General features: G+C 42.2%; 1 protein-coding gene across 4 annotated transcripts in view; it reads right to left on the bottom strand.

Annotated features, from left to right (window-relative positions):
- Nucleotides 1–23,972, bottom strand: part of ZFX (zinc finger protein X-linked) — a 95,121-nt gene that overhangs the window by 18,197 nt on the left and 52,952 nt on the right. The window contains exons 1-5 of one of the 4 annotated variants that reach the window (XM_073357480.2): nucleotides 10,605–11,063; nucleotides 9,449–9,667; nucleotides 5,054–5,142; nucleotides 3,952–4,518; nucleotides 20–79 (exon numbers count right to left, since the gene is read on the bottom strand). In XM_073357480.2, coding sequence (XP_073213581.1) covers nucleotides 20–79; nucleotides 3,952–4,518; nucleotides 5,054–5,114 — 688 coding nt within the window. In that variant the 5' untranslated portion in view covers nucleotides 5,115–5,142; nucleotides 9,449–9,667; nucleotides 10,605–11,063. Of the gene's footprint in view, nucleotides 1–19; nucleotides 80–3,951; nucleotides 4,519–5,053; nucleotides 5,144–9,448; nucleotides 9,668–10,604; nucleotides 11,064–23,972 lie in introns of those variants that run through there. The other 3 variants (XM_073357470.2, XM_073357489.2, XM_073357510.2) reach the window with 3 other exon arrangements.

The raw sequence follows: 23,972 nt of genomic DNA, 5'->3' as shown, positions 1-23,972 counted from the left end.
CTATTATTATGTCTTGCACCTTTAAGAATCTCCTCAAGAGAAAATAGCTCTGTACTCCCAGGTTGTTGATGAAGACAGCCTGTAAAACAAAAACATTTTTTATATCTGCTACAAAACCATGATTCTTCACTACTGAAGTCATATGGATTATGGTTCTGTTGACTAGGTCCATTGCTCTTGACTTTATAAAAATATCATCCAAGGGGGTGGGGGAGAATGTGCCCCTTCTAAACCTAAGTAATTATACAATCACTGTTACCATCTTTGTGAATACCCTTGGTTCTGAAAAGGTCCTGTACTGAAAATGTTGGTTCTGGTACATGAATCAAATATTTCTTACTCTAGGCCTGATTAGGATGTGAACGTAATGTGCCTGCTATACCTGTTGACATCAGACAATTTCCTAGATTTGCGGAATACTGGACAAATACAAAGTTTCCTAGATTAACCTTCATCTCTTCAGATTTCCCATACTGATTATTTATATTTTACCATTCTTATTGTACAAAATATACTGAGAACATCCAGCACAACTTCTCTTCTGATGCAGCTGTTTCTATTGCCTCTGTTCAGCGACAAAAAGCTAATTGCATGTCTCCTGCTTTGACGAACTGAGTAAAATCCGGAATGTAGAAACCTTAATTTCAGTTGGATGTCCAGCTCTAAAGGTACTGTCCTCCATGATAAACTCCAACATCTTTCTGTCTATGGCCATTTTTTAACATTTTACTAAAATGCTACATTTCCATTTAGGAAGAAATGGCTTTCCAAATCATAATTTCGGTCTATGACTAGAGGAGTTGGATTGATGTGTGTCTGTCCATAATCTGTCCCCTTCTGGCCAAGATATCTCAAGAGTCCTCCTTAAATAACTTTTTCTGGCATGGATAAAAGGAAAAGTGTGGTTTATCAAAACTCTTGGAATCCTTTCCCAGGCTGCTTAACATCTGGCAGTGGTTTTCATTCTCTGCTTAGGGATCCAAAGGCAGAGCTGAGTTAGGTATAAATAGCCAGGACCCAGTTCAGAACAAACAACTGAGTTTCTGAGGGCAAAGACAGAGTATCTACACAAAAAGAGAGCATCGCTAGTGGTAAGAAGCATTATCTTGGAAGCAATATCCAAGGAAATCAAGGCAGTCTCATTTACATGTTAGATTCCATTTGTAATGGGAAAAGGATGATTCAAACAGTAGATAAATTTGCTGAAGGAAAGTCTCACAGAATGTAGATCACTAAGACAGGTACTATCAGAAAAGAAAATGCAGTTCAATCCATAAATGAGAAGAGAGGAAGAAGGAATAAGAAAAGCATGTGTGGAGCCATTCAATTGTCAGAGTAGCAGCCGTGTTAGTCTGTATCCACAGAAAGAAAAGGAGTACTTGTGGCACCTTAGAGACTAACAAATTTATTTGAGCATAAGCTTTCGTGAGCTACAGCTAAGTGAGCAAAGTGTAGCTCACGAAAGCTTATGCTCAAATAAATTTGTTAGTCTCTAAGGTGCCACAAGTACTCCTTTTCTTTATTCAATTGTTAGACACTCACTCAACCATTCTCACCTGAGCAACAGCTAAACCAATCTTGAAAAATGAGATGATGCTCAGATTAAGAAGAAGCCAGGTACAAAGAGTAGCCTATCCAGCAAAGGGAAAACAATGAAAGGGAACCAACCGACAGAAAGAAGGTGGCAAGTGATCTTACCTAGGAATTCCAATGAAGAATATGGGACAGGTAACTTGTGACCCATATAAAGTGAACAGAGTAATATTCTGCTTCTCAAGTGATGGGCAAAAGTATTCTGAGGAAAACAGGCAAATGTTCATGTATTGTAGTACACATGGAAACCGGCAGCATTTAGATACTATGATGCAGGTACCTTAGATTAAGTCAACCTCACAAAATTCTACTCACCCATTTGCCCAGGATGCGTAATTTAGATAAATATAAGTGAAAAAAGTTGTGATAGAATCAAGAATGATCTCTGGGACTTGGTGTGTGGGGGGGGAATTAAAGGTGAGATTGATGTTGGTGATCTTCTCTGAGAGCCATCTGGTACCAAGTGCAACTGAAGAATGGAGAAGATTGAGCCTGAAGACCAAGACAGACATATACTGTAGACGTAAAGAGGACGGTTTTGAATTTAAAGATCATTTGATTTTTTTTCTATAATGAAGTGACTATTTAGATTAGACAATCTCCACTTAAGAGGGATTACTAACCTCCTGACTTCAAAACCAGTAGAACTTGTTAGGCAGGCTTTAAATACAGTAGAAGGTAATGGAGGACACTTTCATTTAACTCAAATTCTAGAATGCACATTCAATTCAAAATATAAAGAAAAACAATAGATACGCTTTGCAACAAAGGGTGAATATAAAATATTAAATTTACTTAAGTACCTGAGCTAGAAGAGCCAAATATATTACAAAAATATTTAAAAACACACTGGCATTTAATAGCAATGAAAGTAAAGAATCAAGTCAGTGAAGGAACCACCCTGGATCTACTTCTCACCAAGTGGAAGTAACTGACTAAGAATAAAAAATCTTGGTTCTGTTAAACATGATGAGGTTATCTCATGTTTTCAGTCAATTACTCTCTACAGTTAAGAAGTACAAAAGGATGGTTTCTTAGTTAGGGACCATTAAGTCAATCTCCATATTACTTTAAAACACAGCTACACAAGGGTATTCAACACTAGGAAGTCAACTGTTAGGGAATTAAGAAATCAAGTGATCATGGAGGCAAGGAGAAGAAATATTCAAATCTATGAGTGCAGAAGACGATATTATAGTTAAGCCAAAACAAACTACAATTCCATTAAAAAAAGAAATATTCAAAGAACAACATGCAGACAATGAAGAACTAGTCAAAGAACCTGTACTGGAAACGAAGCAAGAATCAATCAATATATGACATCAGTTAAGTTCCATTATTTGAGTCATTAAAATCTAGACAAAACAAATAATCCTGCAAGGGTCAACGTAAATGGGCTAAATGATACAATATGTCTGTTCTATTTCAATGATTCTACGACAAAAACCTGTTTAATATCTTTCATAAATTATATAGTACCCAAGAATGTTAATCAGATAACACCATTAAAATCAGTGTTAGTTTGAGCAAAGGCTTATTTCCCACAGAGGAATTAACTTTATGATTTGGTGGTGTCCCTCCCACACCCACGCACCTGTTTCAATATTGCAACTCTAATAGACCATTCTACTGGTACAAAGGGGCTTAAAAATATTCAAAAACGAAAATCTTGAGTTCAAGGGAGCTTCCCAAATATGTGCAATAGTGGCTGTCCTTTTTGCTAATAGTGTACCCTCACATGTTCAGTTTATTCAAGAGAAGAAACACGTTATAATAGAAAAGAAAAAAGTTATTGCTACCTGTATTTATATACCTAAAAGAGGAGATTAGCAAAAACACTAAGGATAGTATTTCAGATGCAAGACATTTTTCAAACTGCAGAAAAATAGAACAGTTCTGTGGCTGTCCCTCTTCCACTTATGTGAAACCATTCTTTTGCTTTCTTAGTGATTTTGCAACATATACATTTGTCTAAATGTATATGCTGGAGCAATGCCAGGTTTATTTCCTATAGTTGTTATTAAGTAAGTGGCATTTTACATCTTCGTTACAGAAAGTATTCACATAAAATATTGTTCTGTAAACTAATACATGAGTATTTTATTTTAAAAGGCTTATTTTAATAATCAGATAGCTGGAAAAATTACTTTATCTATATTAGCTTCATAAATAAACCACCTCAGCAGGAACACAATTATAACAGAAAATATTCATGCATATTTATGAGACTTCGTTCTTATAAATATTTCAGAAAGCTCTCTTTCTCTCTGGCATTATTTAAAAGGAACAAAAATTTTCAAACAGCACCCCAGTCAATGTCATTCACTCTATCTTTTACTGCTTTCCCCATAAACTTACAGGAAATCATAAGGTAATCTTCACAGTTGCCCTTATCATCGTGGTGCTGCACAGGGATTCCATTGGCATCAATCACTGCTTCTGAGGCACAATCTGCTACCAACACTTCTTCAGAAACTACATCTTCTCCCAGACTATCGGTGACAATTTCTGCTTCTACAACATTATCATGAACCACATGTTCCACATGACCAACTTCAGGTACATGCATTGATTCACTTGCCAGTACATGTTCTGGTATAGACAATGCTGCTGCTGCTATGTCAGAAGCTAAAACATCATCTGGAACAGTGCAGTGTGCTAAAGAAACTTCATCTGCTACCTCTGTGCCCAGCACTTGTTCAGGAATAATGACAGTTTCAGACACATCTGCCTCCTCCATGATATCTGAACACTGAACATCCTCAATAACAACATCCTCAATGACATCTTGGATGACTACAGAATCTGGATCGTCAGGAACAAAGTTATGCACAGTTATGTCTGAGTCCACCACATCTGAAACAAATACTGTTTCTTGCACTTCCACAACAATTTGATCTCCATCCATATGTGCTGCATCAGACCCTGAAAAATATAATTAAACCAATGTTTAAAACATCCACAGTAATTCAAGGAACATGGCTGATATTTATCAGCTGAAAATTATTACAATTTGTCTTCAGCTTATAAACAACATATCTATCTACCACAAGCATTCTGGTATCTTTGACCATATCTATTTACAGAGAGATATGGTAGTTGAAAAAGCACTAAAAAACTGTTACTTTCTTATTAGCCACTGGCATTTCTTTGACAAATTAACATAAACCAGTTTTCTAGCATTCAACTAAAAGAGACCATAAATTTTGTTATGGGTAAGGTCAGCCATTTTTGAGCGTCTGCCATAACCCCCAAACACTTCTCCTTTCAGAGTATCCTGTAGCCAATACATTTTAGTTACTTTAGTTTGTTCTGAACTAAAAATAAAATCACAAGTACAGCATTCAGTCCAAAAATAATAACAAAACAGCCCAGCACTATTCAGTAACGACAACGGACTGGTTATAATCTATTTTATGTTTAACATGAAGGGCCTCATATGCTTTATCTCCTGTCAGACCTGTTGGGTCAAAAAACGCGTTTGGCTCATGTGGCTGCAGTTCAAGTCCATCTTCATCCATGGCCTTTAATTCTCATCAGTCACAGTGCCTGAAAAAAATAAAGAAGAGAAAGGTTACTTGCCCAGTAACTGTAGTTCTCAGAGAGTTCCCTATGCATATCTCACACTCTTATTCAAGAAGTGAAATCCTAGCCCCATTGAGGTCAAAAGCAAAATGCCCCTGGACTTCAGTATGGCCAAGATTTCACTCAAGGTGCCTGTGCGGTTCCTAAATCTCTGGAAAGCCATACCCTTTGGGGCTCCCAAAAGCATCTCATGTGACTGAACATTCAGAGGTTGAACAAAGCGTAGATGACCCCTACACACCTCAGTTCATTTTTCCTGAACCTCATACTTCAAGGAGGTATAGAAAATTCTGAGGAAGAAGGGCAGAGAAAGTGAATACATACAGGTATTCCCCAAAGAGGGAAACCTCTGCAAATATCCACTCACGAGAGACTGGTAAGTAGTACAACCCAGATGGATGATGGGCTAAGGAGTTCTCAAATTAATAATGATTACAAAATTACTCAAGGTGAGTAAAGGTAGATGTCTAATAGAATCAGAAATGGACACTGCTCTAGGGTCCCTTACGTTCACAGCCTTTGGCAGTCAGAAAGGAACTAAGGTAGCTAGGGCTTGCATTTCATACCTCCCTCAGGGTCCCATATGGTTATTGCCACAAGGTTCCAGACCCCCATGTCACAGGCACTTTGAATCTCATGAGTGAGATTATGCAGAGGCTCCCCAGAGAAGCGTCACCCATTTGCTTTTAGACTAAAAATACCATCTGGTCTCAAACACTATCAAATTTAGAATTCTATCAACTCTCTATAGTTTGATACAGCATCAAAACTTCTTTGATGAATAGTAACTGATTAGATCTTAAATCACCCTATCCCCCCAAAAATCTAAATACTAAAAGGTTAAGAAATTTCTCATTACAATTTACCACTCTAACCTTAACTCTACCCCCTTGCATATATGCTTTAGAATTAGGGTTGAGCAAACCAGTCTGGCCAAAATAAGAGCCAGTACAAATCCCAAGCTAGGGGGATTTGATGTGTAAGACTAGGGAGAGGCCACAGAATCTCCTTGAAGACTTCTTCCAATAGGAAGAATTATGTCAGTAGGAGGAAGGCATGTGGTTTTCCTCCCTCCAAACACTTTTGCCAATAATGGGCAGGAACCCCGCACTATCACCATAATGCATTATTACAATGCATGAGCCCAATATAAAGAGTTAAGATTTTTGTGGAAACCTTAACTGAAAACTTCAACAGTTTGTTTTCATTCTCCATCTTTCCTTTATATTAATTAAGTTTTTGCATGGGGGAGTTTATCTGAAATATAAACAAACAAACATTTCCAAACACACACACCCAGCCAGAAGCAAATATATTCCAACCCCATCCTTGCACAACCTAATCCTCTGCTACTCCCAGCTAACAAATCCTCCTGTTAAGAAAAATAATGTAAACAAGTTGGGGTGGGGGGGGTGAAGGAGTGTAGCCAGAAATTAAACTATGAGAACCGCAGTTGCAGTCTGAGGTAAAAATGATACTTTGTTCGTGGACTCCTTTGTTACTTGGAAAAGTCCAGTTGAACGACCCTAGATTCTGAAAAGAGATCTACACTGAATAGACTGTGGAGGACTCTAGTCGAAGAAAAGGGATCTGCACTGACAGATTGTTATCGAGTTCTGTTGAGATCAACCAAGCCACTTTGAATGTTAAGATATTATGTCAATGGCACTCTGCCCAAGCAGATCCCTCCACAGATCTAGGACCCCAAATACTCATTAGGAAGAAACTTTTTTAACTTTGGATATGGGAAAGATCAGATTTGTCAACTTTTGTTATCATAGAAAAGCAAGAACTCTAGCACCCCAGGTATTCTAAGATAAACATTTATACAAGTATTAATCACCAGTCCCAAATTTGTTCAGCTTTAGTAATTAAACAAGTTCAGGTCTATTAAGTCTATTAAGAATTTCTTTCCTACAATAGTATGTTTTCCTGTGATGCCTTCTTATGGTTGCTTCTTTTCCTTCTCTCTTTCTCCACCCATTTTGATCTCTCAATCTTTCCCTACATTATGTTCTCTACTGTCATTTATTGCTCTTTTCTAACTTATCCTCTCTAACATACCCCTCTATGCATCCCCCTCATTAATGCACCCACAGAACTTGTAAATTTATCAGATACCTAGTAGCAAGAACTAAACCTGGCAGCCAAAAACTGACAAAGAAGATGGAGTGACCTGCTCTGTCCCCAAGCAATGCCAAGTAGAAGTACTATTTATGGACCCTACTTAATGACTCCATCTTGTCATACATATTAACCTTTGATAAGTTAGAGTCTGATGACTTTGAAGCCCCAATTCCCACTGGCTGCTGGAAGGAGCGTTCACACTTTCTATTCCCCACTCCCACGCCACGGGCCTCCTTGCTCCTGCGATGGATGTTATCCATCTGTTATCCTATCCTTCCCTCAAATTTCTGGCTACTGCACAGGGAGGTCTCCATTACTCAGCTTCTCCTTTTGGGTCCTTCTCCCCTAGGAATAACTCCATTGCTTTTCTCTACTACTGTTCTAAGTTCCAAAAGAGTGCAATTGACCTGATTCTCATAACTACTCAAGGCTGCCCATAGATTCTGAATAGTAACAGTAAAAACTGACAAGTCTCTGGTCAGTGCTCACCCTGATGCAACTTAGTAAAGATACCAACAACAGTAGAGGTGCTAGAGCTGTCCATCTGCAAATTCAGGAAGACAGCATTATATTTGTTTGCACTCTGTTCATGCTCAACCGTTGAGATCAGAATTTCTGCAAATGTTATCTTACATTCTGCAAATGTTGGATTTCAGTCATCTGAGAAAGCTTTCCAAGCAAGTGGATTTTTAAGATTTAGTGGGTGAATCAAGGATAGACTTTCTACCACTTGTAACTTGTACAACATAGAAGTCTTATGATTTTTTTTTAAGCTAGCCTCTACCGGAATAAATAAGATTTGCCTTAATACATTTTAAGACTCCGTTCCTACAACTAGATCCATGCAGAGACTTCTGCACCCATGTAGAACCTCAATGGCTTCAAAGAGCCTCTTTGCAGGTATACAGATCCGCCTGCACAGTCAAATCCAACTGAAGGATCAGGGACTAAGTCAGTTTCATGTGGATCTAGAGTAAGTATTATCTTAAATATTATATAGTTTAGTCTGTAAAGCTAAATTATGAAGACAGCGCTAACAGGATGCTTATTATATCTGCTTATATAAGCAATATAGCTTTATTTGGGCAAATGAAAATCAAGGCAAATTTCTGATATGAGAACAAGTAAGAAAAAATATATTTGGAATACAAATTATATTAAAATGCTGGCAATTCAATAAAAAAAAACCCTACAAAACCCTTCATTTCCCCAGATGTTATTTACGTCTTTCCCCATAACTCTGACCTTAAATATAATCATTCAAGAAAGCCATGAACGGAGAAAGAACATGTGCAGGAGAGAGTGAGATTATAATATGCCACTGAAACACACATATTCCACTACCCAACCCGCTTCCAAAAGAAGCAAGAGGGGGAAGACTAAGGCCTGGTGTACACTAGAAAATTACGTCAACATAACTACGTTGTTCAGGGGTGTGAAAAATCCACATGCCTGAGCAGCGTAGTTAAGTTAACCTTAAATTCACATGCAAAATTCTTCCGTCAACCTAGCTACTGCCCCTCAGGGAGGTGGATTACTTACGTGCATGGGAGACTATGTCCTGTCAGCATAAGTAGCGTCTACACTGAAGTACTACAGCAGTACAGTTGTAGGAATGCTACTAGTGTATTAAGTGTAGACAAACCCTAAGATACAGCAAAATCATTTCTCCATCCTTACGGATGAGAGTAATACACAAATATCCTTCACCCACCTCCATTCCCATAAAAATACCAATACACATAGCAAAATCTCCCTCATCCCTGTACAGAATTTCTTAAAAGCACAACAAAATCCTGACCCCACTTCCACTGGTGAAGAGCAATCAGCAAAATCCCCTACCTCCCATCCCCAGTGAAAGACCCCCATCTACATCAGAAGTATAATTGAGTCAGGAGAACCAATTACAAGATTTTCCCTGATCTGGTCACATCCCAGTTTTAAAAGTAGGGTAGTAAATGTAGTGTAGACGGGATCTAATTGTGTCCCCATAATTGGGTTAAAGCCCTGAGCAGTCCAATGCCTTAGCCTACCAGCAACTTATTACTGTGCTGAAACCGTACAGAATTACTGTTCCTCTGCCTGACTTGATCACTGAGAATGTAACACACACACAAAGGAAGAATCATGTTCAAAACTACACCTTTATAAAGCAAGGGCTCAACTTCACAAGTAAGTCCGAAAACCATGACAAATGTTCCAAATATCGTTAGCTGCTTGTTTCTTTTTCTGCATCTCCCTCAGTTTGGGCAGCAAATCCAGCATAGTTTCCCTGTGGCCTACAGCCAGGCTCCAAACTCATGTTCACTCTCCTGCACTAACTCAGCTGGATTCGCAGACACTGGGCAAAAGGCTGTTTCCTCTGGATTAAGAAAAGAGGGTCACGGGGGATGTTTTGGGTCAGACGATGTCTGTGCTGATTTTAATAAAGCCTAAAATCGGGGAAACATTTAGCCCCGAGTATCTCTTTGAAACTCTTCACTGAAGGGGGCTCTACAGCCGGGGCTGGGGGAGAACTCACTGCCCCCGCTAGGCAGGCAGCCATTCTTCCCACGGAAGGGAGCCTTTCCCGGGCTCCCCCTCGCCCGCAGAGCCCGCTGGATGGGCAGGGAACCGTGCCGAGGGCCCCCGCTCGGCGCTCGCAACAAGGCAGCGTTGCCGCGCTCAAGGCACCGCCGGGGGGAGGGGTGCGTGTCGGACTGCAGCGCGGCGCGCCCTGCCCTGCCCTGCGCCCTCCCGAGGGGGGGGGGGTGGTGGCGGCGGCGGCAGGGCGGGCGCCCTCCTCCCTCCGCAGTGCGGGGGCCATTGCTGGCGGGCCTGGCGCTGCAGCGGCCCAGGAAGCCGCCGGGGGCGGACAGCGCCAGCGCCGGGATGGGGGGCTGGGGCCGCCCTCGCTGGCCCGGCCCGCACGCGGGGAAGCCTGGCTGCTGGGACGAGCGATTAATTCAAGATGGCGGCCGGCGCCCTGCCCCCGCCTCTCGCAGCCTCTGTGCCCCGCCGCCATCTTGTCTCCTCCTCCACAGGCTCCGAGAGCCCCCCACGGCCGAGCCCGCGGCCTGGCCCCGCCGCCCCCCGGCCCGGCCCGGCCCAGACCCTGCTCCCCACACGGCCCGGCCCCGGCTGCGCCGCACCCAGCCGCACCCAGTCGCGCGGCGGGAGCTCGGCTCGCGGCCCTACGGCCCGCTCCTGCCGGAGCCCTGGCGCGGCCTAGCTGCGGCCTCCTCCGGGCCTGCACTGCGGCGCCGCGCCGCGGCCTGGTGCGGGCACGGGGAGGAGAAGGCCCGGCCCGCGCTGCTTACCGTGCGGGGTGGCGGGCGGCGGCGCTCGGCTCGGGGCGGCCTCTCGCAGCGCGACTGGGCCGAGCTCGGCGGCGGTGGCTGCGGCGGGGCGGGCGGGAGGGGAGGGAGGGGCCGAGCTCGGAGCTGAGTGGAAGCGGCCAAGCTCCCCGGGCCGGGCCCGCCGTCAGCACGTCACGTCACTGCCCGAGAGAGACCCAGGAAAATGCGGAAGGGAGACGCCGCCGCCGCTGCCTGCGCCGCTTCTCAGGCCAAGCGCCCGGGGCCGCGGGCAGCGGAGCGGGCCCGGGAGTCGGCGGCGCCGTTGCCGGGGAGGACGAACAGGAGGGCGGCGGCTCCTCCTGCTGCTGCTGCTGCCGCCGCCTCCTCCGCTCCAGCTCGGCCGTAAAATTTCGCTCGGGGCTCAGAGCCGCTCCGCGCGGTCCGGGGAGAGGGGAGCTGCTGGTGTCCCGGGCCCCCTGCCTGGCGGGGCCTGGGCACCCCCACTCCAGTCTGGCACTGACCCACGGGGCTGGCCTGGCTCCCCCGTCCCCCAAAATATATTTTCAGCCCATCCTGGAAACTTTGCCCCCCCTCCGTTTTGAGGGGAAATTAAAGGGGTTGGTTTTGGGGTCGTTTTTTTTCTTTACTATTTTGGGGGGAGGGGCGGTTCTGTATTTTTTTGCATGTGGAAATAAAATCGGATTGAGTAGCGGAGCTCGGGAGGAGAGAGGTTGGCCCGGGATAATTCCAAGCGAGCCCTGGTGGAAAACAAATCGATCCGTTCGCTTCTACAATGTGATTGGTGTGATGTGGTGTCTTGTAAATAGGACTGAAACCGAACCCCGACCTTTACATATTGAAAGTGGCTTCTTGCACACGTAGGAGTAATTACTTTCCCTGCGGATTTTTAATACACATGGTATGTGTCCTGTATCTTCCTGTAAAGAACTGGCATAGGTGGTGGTTTCCCATATAAGAACAGAAGAAAAAAAATCTAAAAACGCTATTACTGTGCTAGGGTGACTAGATAGAAAGTGTGAAAAATCGGGATGGGGTAGGGAGTAATAGGCACCTATACAAGAAAAAGGCCCAAATATCAGAACTATCCCTATAAAAGTTTTTTTTTCTCCTGCTGATAATAGCCCACCTTAATTGATTAGTCTCCTTAGAGTTGGTATGGCAACACCCATTTCTTCATGTTCTCTGTGTGTTTATATATATCTTCCTACTGTATTTGCCACTGCATGCGTCTGCTGACTTGGGTTTTAGCCCACAAAAGCTTATGCCCAAATACATTTGTTAGTGTCTAAGGTGCCACAAGTATTCCTTGTTTTTTTTCTATAAAATCGGGACATCTGGTCACCCTATACTGTGCATTTGTATAAACTTGTATGTGGAGAAAAATGTTAACACAGCAAAAACAAATATAATTTTGAGTACTGCCAATTTTAAAGTTTTACAATCATATTTATTAAAATGCTGTTCTGATTTAAAAAAATGCACTGTTGCTATGTCAAAGATGAGTAAGCAAAGACCCCAACCCATATGAATAACTTTGGGTACCTCTACACTGCAAAAAAGAACTGGGATAGCAAGTCTCAGAGCCTGGTCACTAACTTGGGCTGCTACAGGGCTAAAACTAGCAATGTAGACATTCAGGACAGTCCAGCCTCTGAGACCCACTGCCCTGGTTTTTCAGAGAGCCCAGTCTCCCACACAAGCCCAAATGTATATACTGCTATTTCTGTATTATAGTGCTAGCCCCACAAGCCCAATACAGTTAACCCAGGCCAAGGGTCTCAACCACGCTGCCCACAGAGTTATTTCCTGCAGCCCACCATAGGAGCCACGCTCCCCTCTGACCACTTAAGGAATAGTCACAGTGTTTATATTTTATTAAAACTCTTCACATTACAATTTTTAAAAAGTTAATACATTGACTTTTAATAGCATACTATATTGCTCTTCATTTTTTACTATACTTTTGTATCGTAGTATGAAAAGATTCCAGTGATGCGGCCTTTGCACCCTCGTGGTGATTTGAGTTTGAGATCCCTGACCCAGGCTCTGAAATGCACTGCCACGAGTCTTTTGTTTATAGTGTAGACATACTCTATACCCATGAGTAGGCCCACTGAACTCAGGGGGAGTATTCACATATGTAAAGGGCTTGACTAACTGAAATGGACCATGCACAAAGTAAAGAAACTGGTAGGACAATTACGCAAATATATTTGTCTCTTATAGTAATCAAGTACTATAAATGCAACTTTTAACAGTAGTTTAAAAAATGCAAGCAAGTGCAAGTTTTATGTTGGTGGTGATGCAAGTGCTACAAACCAGTAAATACCAGAGACACTATTAGGCAATATGCTTGCCAGAATAAAGACAGAGTTAATGCTGCCCTTAACTTCGATATTTTTGGCTTTTTCCAGTTTGTTGCAATTTAACTTTGTGCACTAGTCTTTCACATATCAACATGCAAGCTACAAAAACAGTTTAAATAACACTTGCAAATTAATTTCTCAGTTTAGTATACATTGGATATGTACTTTGAACTGTATAAGATCCAAATGTGTGAAAGTCGCAAGTTAAAAAATGGAGGCGAAAGCACGCTACTTCATAGAAATAATTCCTTTAAATTGCATTAAGGTACCGATTCTACTTGTTGCATGTAGCTGGACTGCTGCACCTGCTTACAATAAATTGTAGTACTGGGGCCTAAGCTAATTGGGGTTTTTTTAAAAGCCTATTTTGGCAATAGGTGCTGAAAGATAATGTGTTCATGTAAACTAATCCTGCTTTCCACACAGGTAAATATTGTTGGGATCGGAGAGGTCAGAATACCAGGACAATTTTTGAAAGAGATGATCTTAGATTTACTAATCTACCGCGAAGTGGATTTGGTATTGGTCTACCTTAAATTGGTAACCGATTGTTAACTGGATAGTCCACTAAAGCAACTCCCTCTGAAATGAACCATGTACAATAAAGCTGGTCAGAAAATACCTACTGAAACAAAATGACAGGAAGTGGGGAAAATTTGCAAACATTTTCTTTTCCCCAAAAAAATATTTTCCATTTTCTTACAGACTCTATATGTGGCTCTGGTATCAAAAGCTTTATAACAATGAACAGCAATATGACACCCCCCACCCCCCCTTTCCCAGTGTTTAGGTCATAAAGTCTGCAGTCTAATGAGGATGTTTAAGTTCCCTTCCATTCACCATTTCCATGTAAGTGTCTAAGATGCAGATCAGGGTTATAGCCTCACAGAGGCAGGAGGCACAAATGATTGGGTCATGGCAGGGATAGACACTTAGCGAGCAACCTACCCTTATGCTGGATACATGGGTGCCATGCAGAACCCTGAATGCTAAAAGTGTGGTGGGAACCCGAATCCAGGTCCCTGTTCACCCGTGGGTATTTTCCTGTAACCCTTTTGCTGCATTTATTCTGCATGCCATGGAGAGATTGGCTGTTCTGAAATAAGCCCCTTTCCCCTTCCTGAACTTTCTCACAGAAATGAAGAGAAACCAAGTGAAACCCCCAGCCCTGGTAACAGAACTCTGGCACTGGAACCCCCCTGGTTACAGAACACTGGCACTAGCTTCTACACAGCAACCCACAAGCAGCAGCAGCTTGTTTCCTGCAGAGAAATCTGCTTGCTCCCTCCCTCCCACTGGAGCTCTTCTGGTGGGGTTGGGGTACCCCCTAACTGTCATCACTAACTACTATGGAACTTTCTGATTCCAGAATTCCATCCCCTCTTCTGTTGGCATCACCCAGAACGTGTCTTCATGTCCCCCTTAGTCAGGGGTTCTCAAACTGGGGGTTTGGATCCCGCAGGGGGTTGCAAGGTTATTACATGGGGGGTTGTGAGCTGTCAGCCTCCACCCCAAACCCCGCTTTGCACACAGCATTTATAATGGGATTAAATATATTAAAAAGTTTTTAATTTATGAGGGGGGTCACACTCAGAGGCTTGCTATGTGAAAGGGGTCACCAGTACAAAAGTTTGAAAACTACTGCCCTAAGTGATGTAAGGATTTATGTACTGACCTATGCTAGCTATATTTGCAAACCTGCCTGCGGCAAACTATGGTTACAACAGAGGGTGGGGACTTTACCATATAAACAGATTCCTTCCCACAGTAGATTCATAGCGTTTAAGGCTCAAAGGGACCAATATGAGACCTAGTCTGACCTATCTAGCATAGGCCATTAAATTTCACACACTTACCCCTGTATTGAACCCAGTAACTTGTGTTTGACTAAACCAAAGCTTGTATTTGGTTAAGCATATCTTCTAAATGGGTATCCAAACTTGGTTGAAAACCTCAAGGGATGGAGAGCATCCACGCCTTCCCTTGGTAGTTGGTTCTAGTGATTACACTAGTGGTGTACTGATGGTCACTGTTGTAAATTTGAGACTTTCATAGAAGGGTTGGAAGGGACCCCAGAAGGTCATCTCGTCCAACCCCCTGCTCGAAGCAGGACCAATTCCCAGTTAAATCATCCCAGCCAGGGCTTTGTTAAGCTTGACCTTAAAAACCTCTAAGGAAGGAGATTCTACCACCTCCCTAGGTAACGCATTCCAGTGTTTCACCACCCTCTTAGTGAAAAAGTTTTTCCTAATATCCAATCTAAACCTCCCCCACTGCAACTTGAGACCATTACTCCTCGTTCTGTCATCTGCTACCATTGAGAACAGTCTAGAGCCATCCTCTTTGGAACCCCCTTTCAGGTAGTTGAAAGCAGCTATCAAATCCCCCCTCATTTTTCTCTTCCGCAGGCTAAACAATCCCAGCTCCCTCAGCCTCTCCTCATAAGTCATGTGTTCTAGACCCCTAATCATTTTTGTTGCCCTTCGCTGGACTCTTTCCAATTTATCCACATCCTTCTTGTAGTGTGGGGCCCAAAACTGGACACAGTACTCCAGATGAGGCCTCACCAATGTCGAATAGAGGGGAACGATCACATCCCTCGATCTGCTCGCTATGCCCCTACTTATACATCCCAAAATGCCATTGGCCTTCTTGGCAACAAGGGCACACTGCTGACTCGTATCCAACTTCTCATCCACTGTCACCCCTAGGTCCTTTTCCGCAGAACTGCTGCCTAGCCATTCGCTCCCTAGTCTGTAGCGGTGCATTGGATTCTTCCATCCTAAGTGCAGGACCCTGCACTTATCCTTATTGAACCTCATCAGATTTCTTTTGGCCCAATCCTCCAATTTGTCTAGGTCCTTCTGTATCCTATCCCTCCCCTCCAGCGTATCTACCACTCCTCCCAGTTTAGTATCATCCGCAAATTTGCTGAGAGTGCAATCCACACCATCCTCCAGATCATTTATGAAGATATTGAACAAAACCGGCCCCAGGACCGACCCTTGGGGCACTCCACTTGATACCGGCTGCCAACTAGACATGGAGCCATTGATCACTATCCGTTGAGCCCGACAATCTAGCCAGCTTTCTACCCACCTTATAGTGCATTCATCCAGCCCATACTTCCTTAACTTGCTGACAAGAATACTGTGGGAGACCGTGTCAAAAGCTTTGCTAAAGTCAAGAAACAATACATCCACTGCTTTCCCTTCATCCACAGAACCAGTAATCTCAACATAAAAGGCGATTAGATTAGTCAGGCATGACCTTCCCCTGGTGAATCCATGCTGGCTGTTCCTGATCACTTTCCTCTCATGCAAGTGCTTCAGGATTGATTCTTTGAGGACCTGCTCCATGATTTTTCCAGGGACTGAAGTGAGGCTGACTGGCCTGTAGTTCCCAGGATCCTCCTTCTTCCCTTTTTTAAAGATTGGCACTACATTAGCCTTTTTCCAGTCATCCGGGACTTCCCCCGTTCGCCACGAGTTTTCAAAGATAATGGCCAATGGCTCTGCAATCACAGCCGCCAATTCCTTCAGCACTCTCGGATGCAACTCATCCGGCCCCATGGACTTGTGCACGTCCAGCTTTTCTAAATAGTCCCTAACCACCTCTATCTCCACAGAGGGCTGGCCACCTCTTCCCCATTTTGTGATGCCCAGCGCAGCAGTCTGGGAGCTGACCTTGTTAGTGAAAACAGAGGCAAAAAAAGTATTGAGTACATTAGCTTTTTCCACGTCCTCTGTCACTAGGTTGCCTCCCTCATTCAGTAAGGGGCCCACACTTTCCTTGGCTTTCTTCTTGTTGCCAACATACCTGAAGAAACCCTTCTTGTTACTCTTGACATCTCTTGCTAGCTGCAGCTCCAGCTGCGATTTGGCCCTCCTGATATGATTCCTACATGCCCGAGCAATATTTTTATACTCTTCCCTGGTCATATGTCCAACCTTCCACTTCTTGTAAGCTTCTTTTTTATGTTTAAGATCTGCTAGGATTTCACCATTAAGCCAAGCTGGTCGCCTGCCATATTTACTATTCTTTCGACTCATTGGGATGGTTTGTCCCTGTAACCTCAACAGGGATTCCTTGAAATACAGCCAGCTCTCCTGGACTCCTTTCCCCTTCAAGTTAGTCCCCCAGGGGATCCTGGCCATCCGTTTCCTGAGGGAGTCGAAGTCTGCTTTCCTGAAGTCCAGGGTCCGTATCCTGCTGCTTACCTTTCTTCCCTGCGTCAGGATCCTGAACTCAACCAACTCATGGTCACTGCCTCCCAGATTCCCATCCACTTTTGCTTCCCCCACTAATTCTACCCGGTTTGTGAGCAGGTTTGTGAGCCTTTCAAGGGGCTTCAGACATTGTACAGCATTATATTTACCCAAGTTGCCAAGTAATCAGTGCCAGATGGATGTTAGATGTTACTTAATACTGTAACCCTGTGTAAACTGGTGAGATGGCAATTCAACTTGCAAAGTCTAATTCTTGTTATGCCATTTTCCACTAGATTAAAAAGTCCTTTAGTACTCACTATTTTCTCCCGATAAGGTATTTATACACTATAATCAAGTCACCTCTCAATATTCTTTTTGATAAATTAAAACAGATCGAGCTCTTTCAGTCTCTAACTGTAAGGCATTTTCTCCAGCCCTCAAACAATTTTTGTGGCTATTTTCTGCACACCCACAGATTTTTAACATTCTGAAAAAAAGGACATGAAAATGATATGGTCTTACCAATGCCATATACAGAAATAAAATCATCTCCCTACTCATACTCACTATTCGTCTGTTTATGCATCCAAGGATCACATTAGTCCTTTTTGTCACAACGTCACACAGGGAGCTCATGTTGGGTTGCTTGTCCACCATGACTTCTAAATCCTTTTCAGAGTCACTGCTTTCCAGGATACAGTTCTCTATTCTGTAGGCATGGCCTGCATTCCTTGTTCCTAGATGTATATCTTTGCATTTGGTTGCATAGGCTGGAGCACCCAAGGGGGGGTGGGGTGGGGGGGGAATTAGTGAGTGCTTAGCACCCACCGGCAGCCAGCTCCTCCCCTCCCTCCCAGCACCCCCTGCATACTGTGGAACAGCAGGAGGCACTGGGAGGGAGAGGGAGAAGTGGGTGCACTTGGGGGAGGGGTTGGGAAGAGGTGGAGCAGGAGTGGGAAGAGGTGGGGTGGGGCCTTGGGAGAAGGGGTGGAATGGGGGCAGGTCTGGGGGGCAGGGGTCGAGCACCCTGTGGGTAGAGAGGAAGTTCGCGCCTGTGTTTGGTTGTATTAAAATGTAGTCTACCAAGTGATCCAGATTACTCAGTATGACTGCCCTTTCTCATTCACCACTCCATCAGTATTTGTGTAATCCACAAATTTTGTCAGCCATGATTTTATATTTACTTCCTGATCACTGATGAAAATGTTGAATAGCATCAAGCCTATTACCAATCCCTGCAGAACCCCACTAGAAATACCCCCATTCAATAATGATTCTACATTGACAACTCTTTTTTGAGATCTGTCAGCCCATTCTTAATCCATTTGACCTGATTTATTGATATTGTATACTGATAATTTTTTAGTCAGAAAGATTAAGTATATTATATCTACGGAGTTACCTTTATCAACCAAACTTGTAATCTCATCAATGAATGCAAGACTTATTTCAATAACACCATGTTGACTGGCATTAATTTTATTCCTATCCTTTAATTCTTTATAAATTGAATGTTGTATCAGCTTTTCCATAATTTGGTCTGGGATTTATGTCAGCTAACATTGCCTACAGTTACCCAGGTCACATTGCTTGCCCTTTTTGAATATTGGCACATTAGCATTCTTCTAATCGTCTGAAATTTCCCCAGTATTCCAAGATTTATTAAAAGTTAACAATCCCAGGGGGCAGAGATCTCTTCAGCTATCTCTTTTAGGATTCTTTTTCTTTCTTCATCCTCCTGCATCCTCAAGTGCACAGGGCATCCACCAGTTTCTGCCATTTATTTCAGTCTTGGATTGGTCTGTTCAGGCTTCTGAGTGTCATGTTGATGTATTTTACTTCTTTCTGTATTGCTCTGCGTAATGCTTCTCTACATAGCCCTCTTTTTCTCTTTCCAAGTGGTGTCCACATTATCACTTGCCATGGAAATCATGTTTATGGCATCCTTTTAGGACTCTTGGATGCAAGTTACTTAGGCCTGCTGATTTTAAAATAGTTGTCCTTAGCTGATGTTGTTTAACGTCCTCTTGTGCTAGGTCCACACTAGGAGCATTTTGCTGGTATAACTACATCAGTATACTTTACTAGCAAAGTGCTCCTGGTGAGGATGTAGTTTATACCAGCAAAACTGCACTTTTGCTGTTACAGTGTATTCCAGCCTCCCCAGAGCGAAATAAGCTACACTGACAAAAATGCAATTTGGCTGGTGTAATTGTATCTACATTAGGGGCTTTTGCCAGCACAGCTCTGCCAACCAGGGATCACACTGACATAGCTATGCCAGCAAAAGCCTCAGGTACTAATGGACTGGCAAGTTCTTCATCATCCTATGTGATACGAGTACCTCAGCCTGCTTCTTTCCAAAATACAGAACAAATATTTATTGAACACTACTCCTTTTTTGCATCATTATTCACAATGTTTCCATTGCCATCTAGTAATGAACCTATACCATTCCTAGGATTGCTTTTGTTCCTAATATACTTAAAAAACTCCAGGCAAATAATTGAAGGCTGGCTGTCCCTAAAACTCCTCTTCCCCTCAAATGCCAAATACACACATGCATGCCCACACACACACACACACACGACAGCTACAATGAATATGAAGTAACTGTACTTTGTCATAGTAGAATGATTTTCACTGTGTATTAAATTAGGGCTGTCAAGCGATTAAAAAAATTAATCATGATTAATCGCACTGTTAACAATAGCATACCATTTATTTAAATCTTTTTGGATGCTTCCTACATTTTCAAATATATTAATTTCAGTTACAACACAGAATACAAAGTGTACAGTGCTCACTTTATATTTATTTTTTAACACAAAAAACATTATTTTTCAATTCACCTCATACATGTACTGTAGTGCAATCTCTTTATCATGAAAGTTGAACTTACAAATGTAGAATTATGTACAAAAAAACTGCATTCAAAAATAAAACAATATAAAACTTTAGAGCCTACAAGCCCACTCGGTCCTACTTCTTGGTCAACCAATAACTCAGACAAACAAGGTTGGTTACAATTTGCAGCAGATAATGCTGCCTGCTTCTTGTTTACAGTGTCACCTGAAAGTGAGAACAGGTGTACACATGGCAATGTTGTAGCTGGCGTTGCAAGATATTTATTTGCCAGATGCGCTAAAGATTCATATATCCCTTCATGCTTCAACCACCATTCCAGAGGACATACTTCCATGCTGATGATGGGTTCTGCTTGATAACGATCCAAAGCAGTGCGGACTGATGCACATTCATTTTCATCATCTGAGTCAGATGCCACCAGCAGAAGGTTGATTTTCTTTTTTAGTGGTTTGGGTTCTATAGTTTCTACATCAGAGTTTTGCTCTTTTAAGACTTCTGAAAGCATGCTCCACACCTCGTCCCTCTCAGATTTTGGATGGCACTTCAGATTCTTAAACCTTGGGTCAAGTGCTGTAGCTATTATTAGAAATCTCACATCGGTACCTTCTTTGCGTTTTGTCAAATCTGCTGTGAAAGTGTTCTTAAAATGAACATGTGCTGGATCATCATCCGAGACTGCTATAACATGAAATATACGAAGAATGTGGGTAAAACAGAGCTGGAGACATACAATTCCCCCCTCAAATAGTACAGTCACAAATTTAATTGACGCATTATTTTTTTAACAAGCATCATCAGCATGGAAGCATGTCCTCTGGAAAGGCGGCTAAAGCATGAAGGGACATACGAATGTTTAACATATCTGGCATGTAAATACCTTGCAACGCCGGCTACAAAAGTGCCATGCAAACGCCTGTTCTCACATTCATGTGACATTGTAAATAAGAAGCAGGCAGCAGTATCTGCGGCCTATGTAAACAAACTCATTTGTCTTAGTGATTGGCAGAATAAAAAGTAGGACTGAGTGGACTTGTAGGCTCTAAAGTTTTACAGTTTTGTTTTCGAGCGCAGTTATGTAACCAAAAAAAATGCATTTGTAAATTAAACTTTCACGATAAAGAGATTGCACTTCAGTACTTGTATGAGGTGAATTTTAAAAAAATACTATTTCTTGTTTATCATTTTTACAGTAAATATATTTGTAATAAAAAATAATATAAAGTGAGCACTGTGCACTTTGTATTCTGCGTTGTAATAGAAATCAATATTGAAAATGTAGAAAAACATCCAAAAATTTTTAATATATTTCAAATGGTATTGTATTTTTATAAGCGTGATTAATCACAATTAATTCTTTTAATCACGATTAAATTTTTTGAGTTAATCGCATGAGTTAGCTGCGATTAATTGACAGCCCTATATTAAATAAGTACTTATGGTTACAGGACTTTCACTGTGTAACAGATTATTCCAGGTAAGTGCTAGAGACTTTAACAGATTTTAATAACTGGAATATTTAAAAAAGACCTGACAAGGTTTTAGGTCCTTTGGTAAGAAGAAATAGAATAGAGATCTTTCCTCATATAGAAAGTTTAGGTAGTCAAAATAAAAACTGTCCAATTTCCTTATCACAGTCAGAAATAAAAAATAATAATGCTGCATTGCCACTCTTGCAATTTTATTGCGTGCCTCCTGATATTTGGTGTTTTTCTTAATGTTCCAGCTCCTGGAATCCAGTGATTACTTGAGAATCTAAGCTATCCTTTTGTATAAGTAAATTGCTAATCCTCATGGTTGTACAGAAAAACTTGAATGCATGAACCCTAAAGGCTCAGAAACCATAAGATAACACAATTTTTATTATTGTTAGTCATTCTTATGATTTTAAGCCAATCTCATTACTTCTTTAGGCCTGACTCAGAATTTTTGAAATGTTGAGGCTGAAAATACAGCAGTGGCAATGGATGGAGGCCCCATCTCAGTGCTAATACTACCTGATACTACTGCACCTTTTAATAGCCTGTCACAGTGTTCTGCAGATTGCTTACATGACATAGCTGGAGTAGATGGTGCCCACGCAGAGTTCCCTGCAAAAAGACTTTGGCACAGATCGTCAAGGTATTTAGACATCTAACTCCCATTAAAATCAATCAGAATTAGGCACCTAAATGCCTTTGTGGATCTGGGCCATATCTGCTTAAATACTATGGTGATAGATGGTGCATAAAATCATGAGATAGCAAAAATAATCCCCATCAGAAGTATATTTTTTAGTTATACAATCTTTAAGACAGGTACTTGGCTTTAATTTCAGAGGGGATCAAAGACACTGTCCTTCACTGTGGTCTTTATTGTTGTGTACTGTAAAGTACCAAGCACACTCTCAGATATAAATAAACACTATTCAAGTTGGGAGACAGGCCAGTCCTCACTTACAGACAGCCCCCCAACCTGAAGCAAGTACTCACCAGCAACCACACAACAAAAACACTAACCCAGGAACCTATCCTTGCAACAAAGCTCATTGCAAACTCTGTCCACATATCTATTCAGGGGACACCATCATAGGACCTAATCACATCAGCCACACCATAAAAGGCTCGTTCACCTGAACATCTACCAATGTGATATATGCTATCATGTGCCAGCAATACCCCTCTGCCATGTACATTGGCCAAACAGGACAATCTCTACACAAAAGAATAAATGGACACAAATCAGACGTCAAGAATTATAACATTCAAAAACCAGTCAGAGAACACTTCAATCTCCCTGGTCACTCAGTTTCAGACCTAAAAGTAGCAATTCTCCAATAAAAAAACTTCAAAAACAGACTCCAATGAGAAACTGCAGAATTTGAATTAATTTGCAAACTGGACACCATTATATTAGGCTTGAATAAAGACTGAGAGTGGATGTTTTTTTTCTCCTGATGATAGTAGCCCACCTTAATTGATTAGTCTCATTAGAGTTGGTATGACAACACCCATTTTTTCATGTTCTCTGTGTATATATATCTTCCTACTGTATATTCCACTGCATGCATCCAATTAAGTGGGTTTTAGCCCACGAAAGCTTATGCCCAAATAAATTTGTTAGTCTAAGGTGCCACAAGTACTTATCGGGTTTTTTACTATTCAAGTCGTGACAGGTTTTCTTCCCCTCGGGGTGCCACTTGGAAAGTGGGGTACCACTGAGTCCACCTGACCCACCAGCCTCAACTCCTTTTACACTGTACTGCTGAGGCCACTCTGCCAAGCCCTTTCCCAGGCTACAGACTGCACTTTACGAGCACACATACAGGTAGGGACACACCCAGCTGCAGCTACACACACAGATGCTGAGATCAGCTCTGCATGGGAAGGCTCAGCTAAGGAACTGCCCAGTTACTCAAGTGCACCCCGCCCCTTTGGAGGGCAAACCCAAAATTATACTGTCTTGTGCTACACAGGGAACTGTACAGTATAAGTTCATTAAATTCGCCCCCTCTCTCAATGTGGAAGAAGATATGCAACAGCTTTCCCCCTGCCCTCCCAGTAATGTTTGCCACACACTGGTCTTAGACAAAACAAAACAAGTTTATTAAAGACAAAAGATAGATTCTAAGTGATTATAAGGAATAGCAAACAGATCCAAAGCAGATTACCTAGCAAATAAAACAAAATGCAATCTAAGTTTAATATACTAAAGAAATTGGTTACAAGTAGGTAATTATCACCGTAAATGTTGTTTTAAAGCAGTTTGCAGAGATTCTTGAGGGCAAGCTACACTTGCTTGCAGCTTAAAACTCCAGGTACTCCTTTCACAAACTCTCTAGCCTGGGTTCAGCCCTTCTCCCCCAGTTAATGCTTTGTTTCTTCAGTGTTTACAACAGTCATCTTGGGTGCAGAGTCAGTGAAGAATGAACCACAATGATGTCACTC

The sequence above is a fragment of the Lepidochelys kempii genome, chromosome 1 (genome assembly GCF_965140285.1).
Source record: "Lepidochelys kempii isolate rLepKem1 chromosome 1, rLepKem1.hap1, whole genome shotgun sequence".
Taxonomy (NCBI): domain Eukaryota; kingdom Metazoa; phylum Chordata; order Testudines; family Cheloniidae; genus Lepidochelys; species Lepidochelys kempii.
Note: the sequence above shows the minus strand (reverse complement) of the source record. Positions and strands in the feature narration are given on the sequence as shown.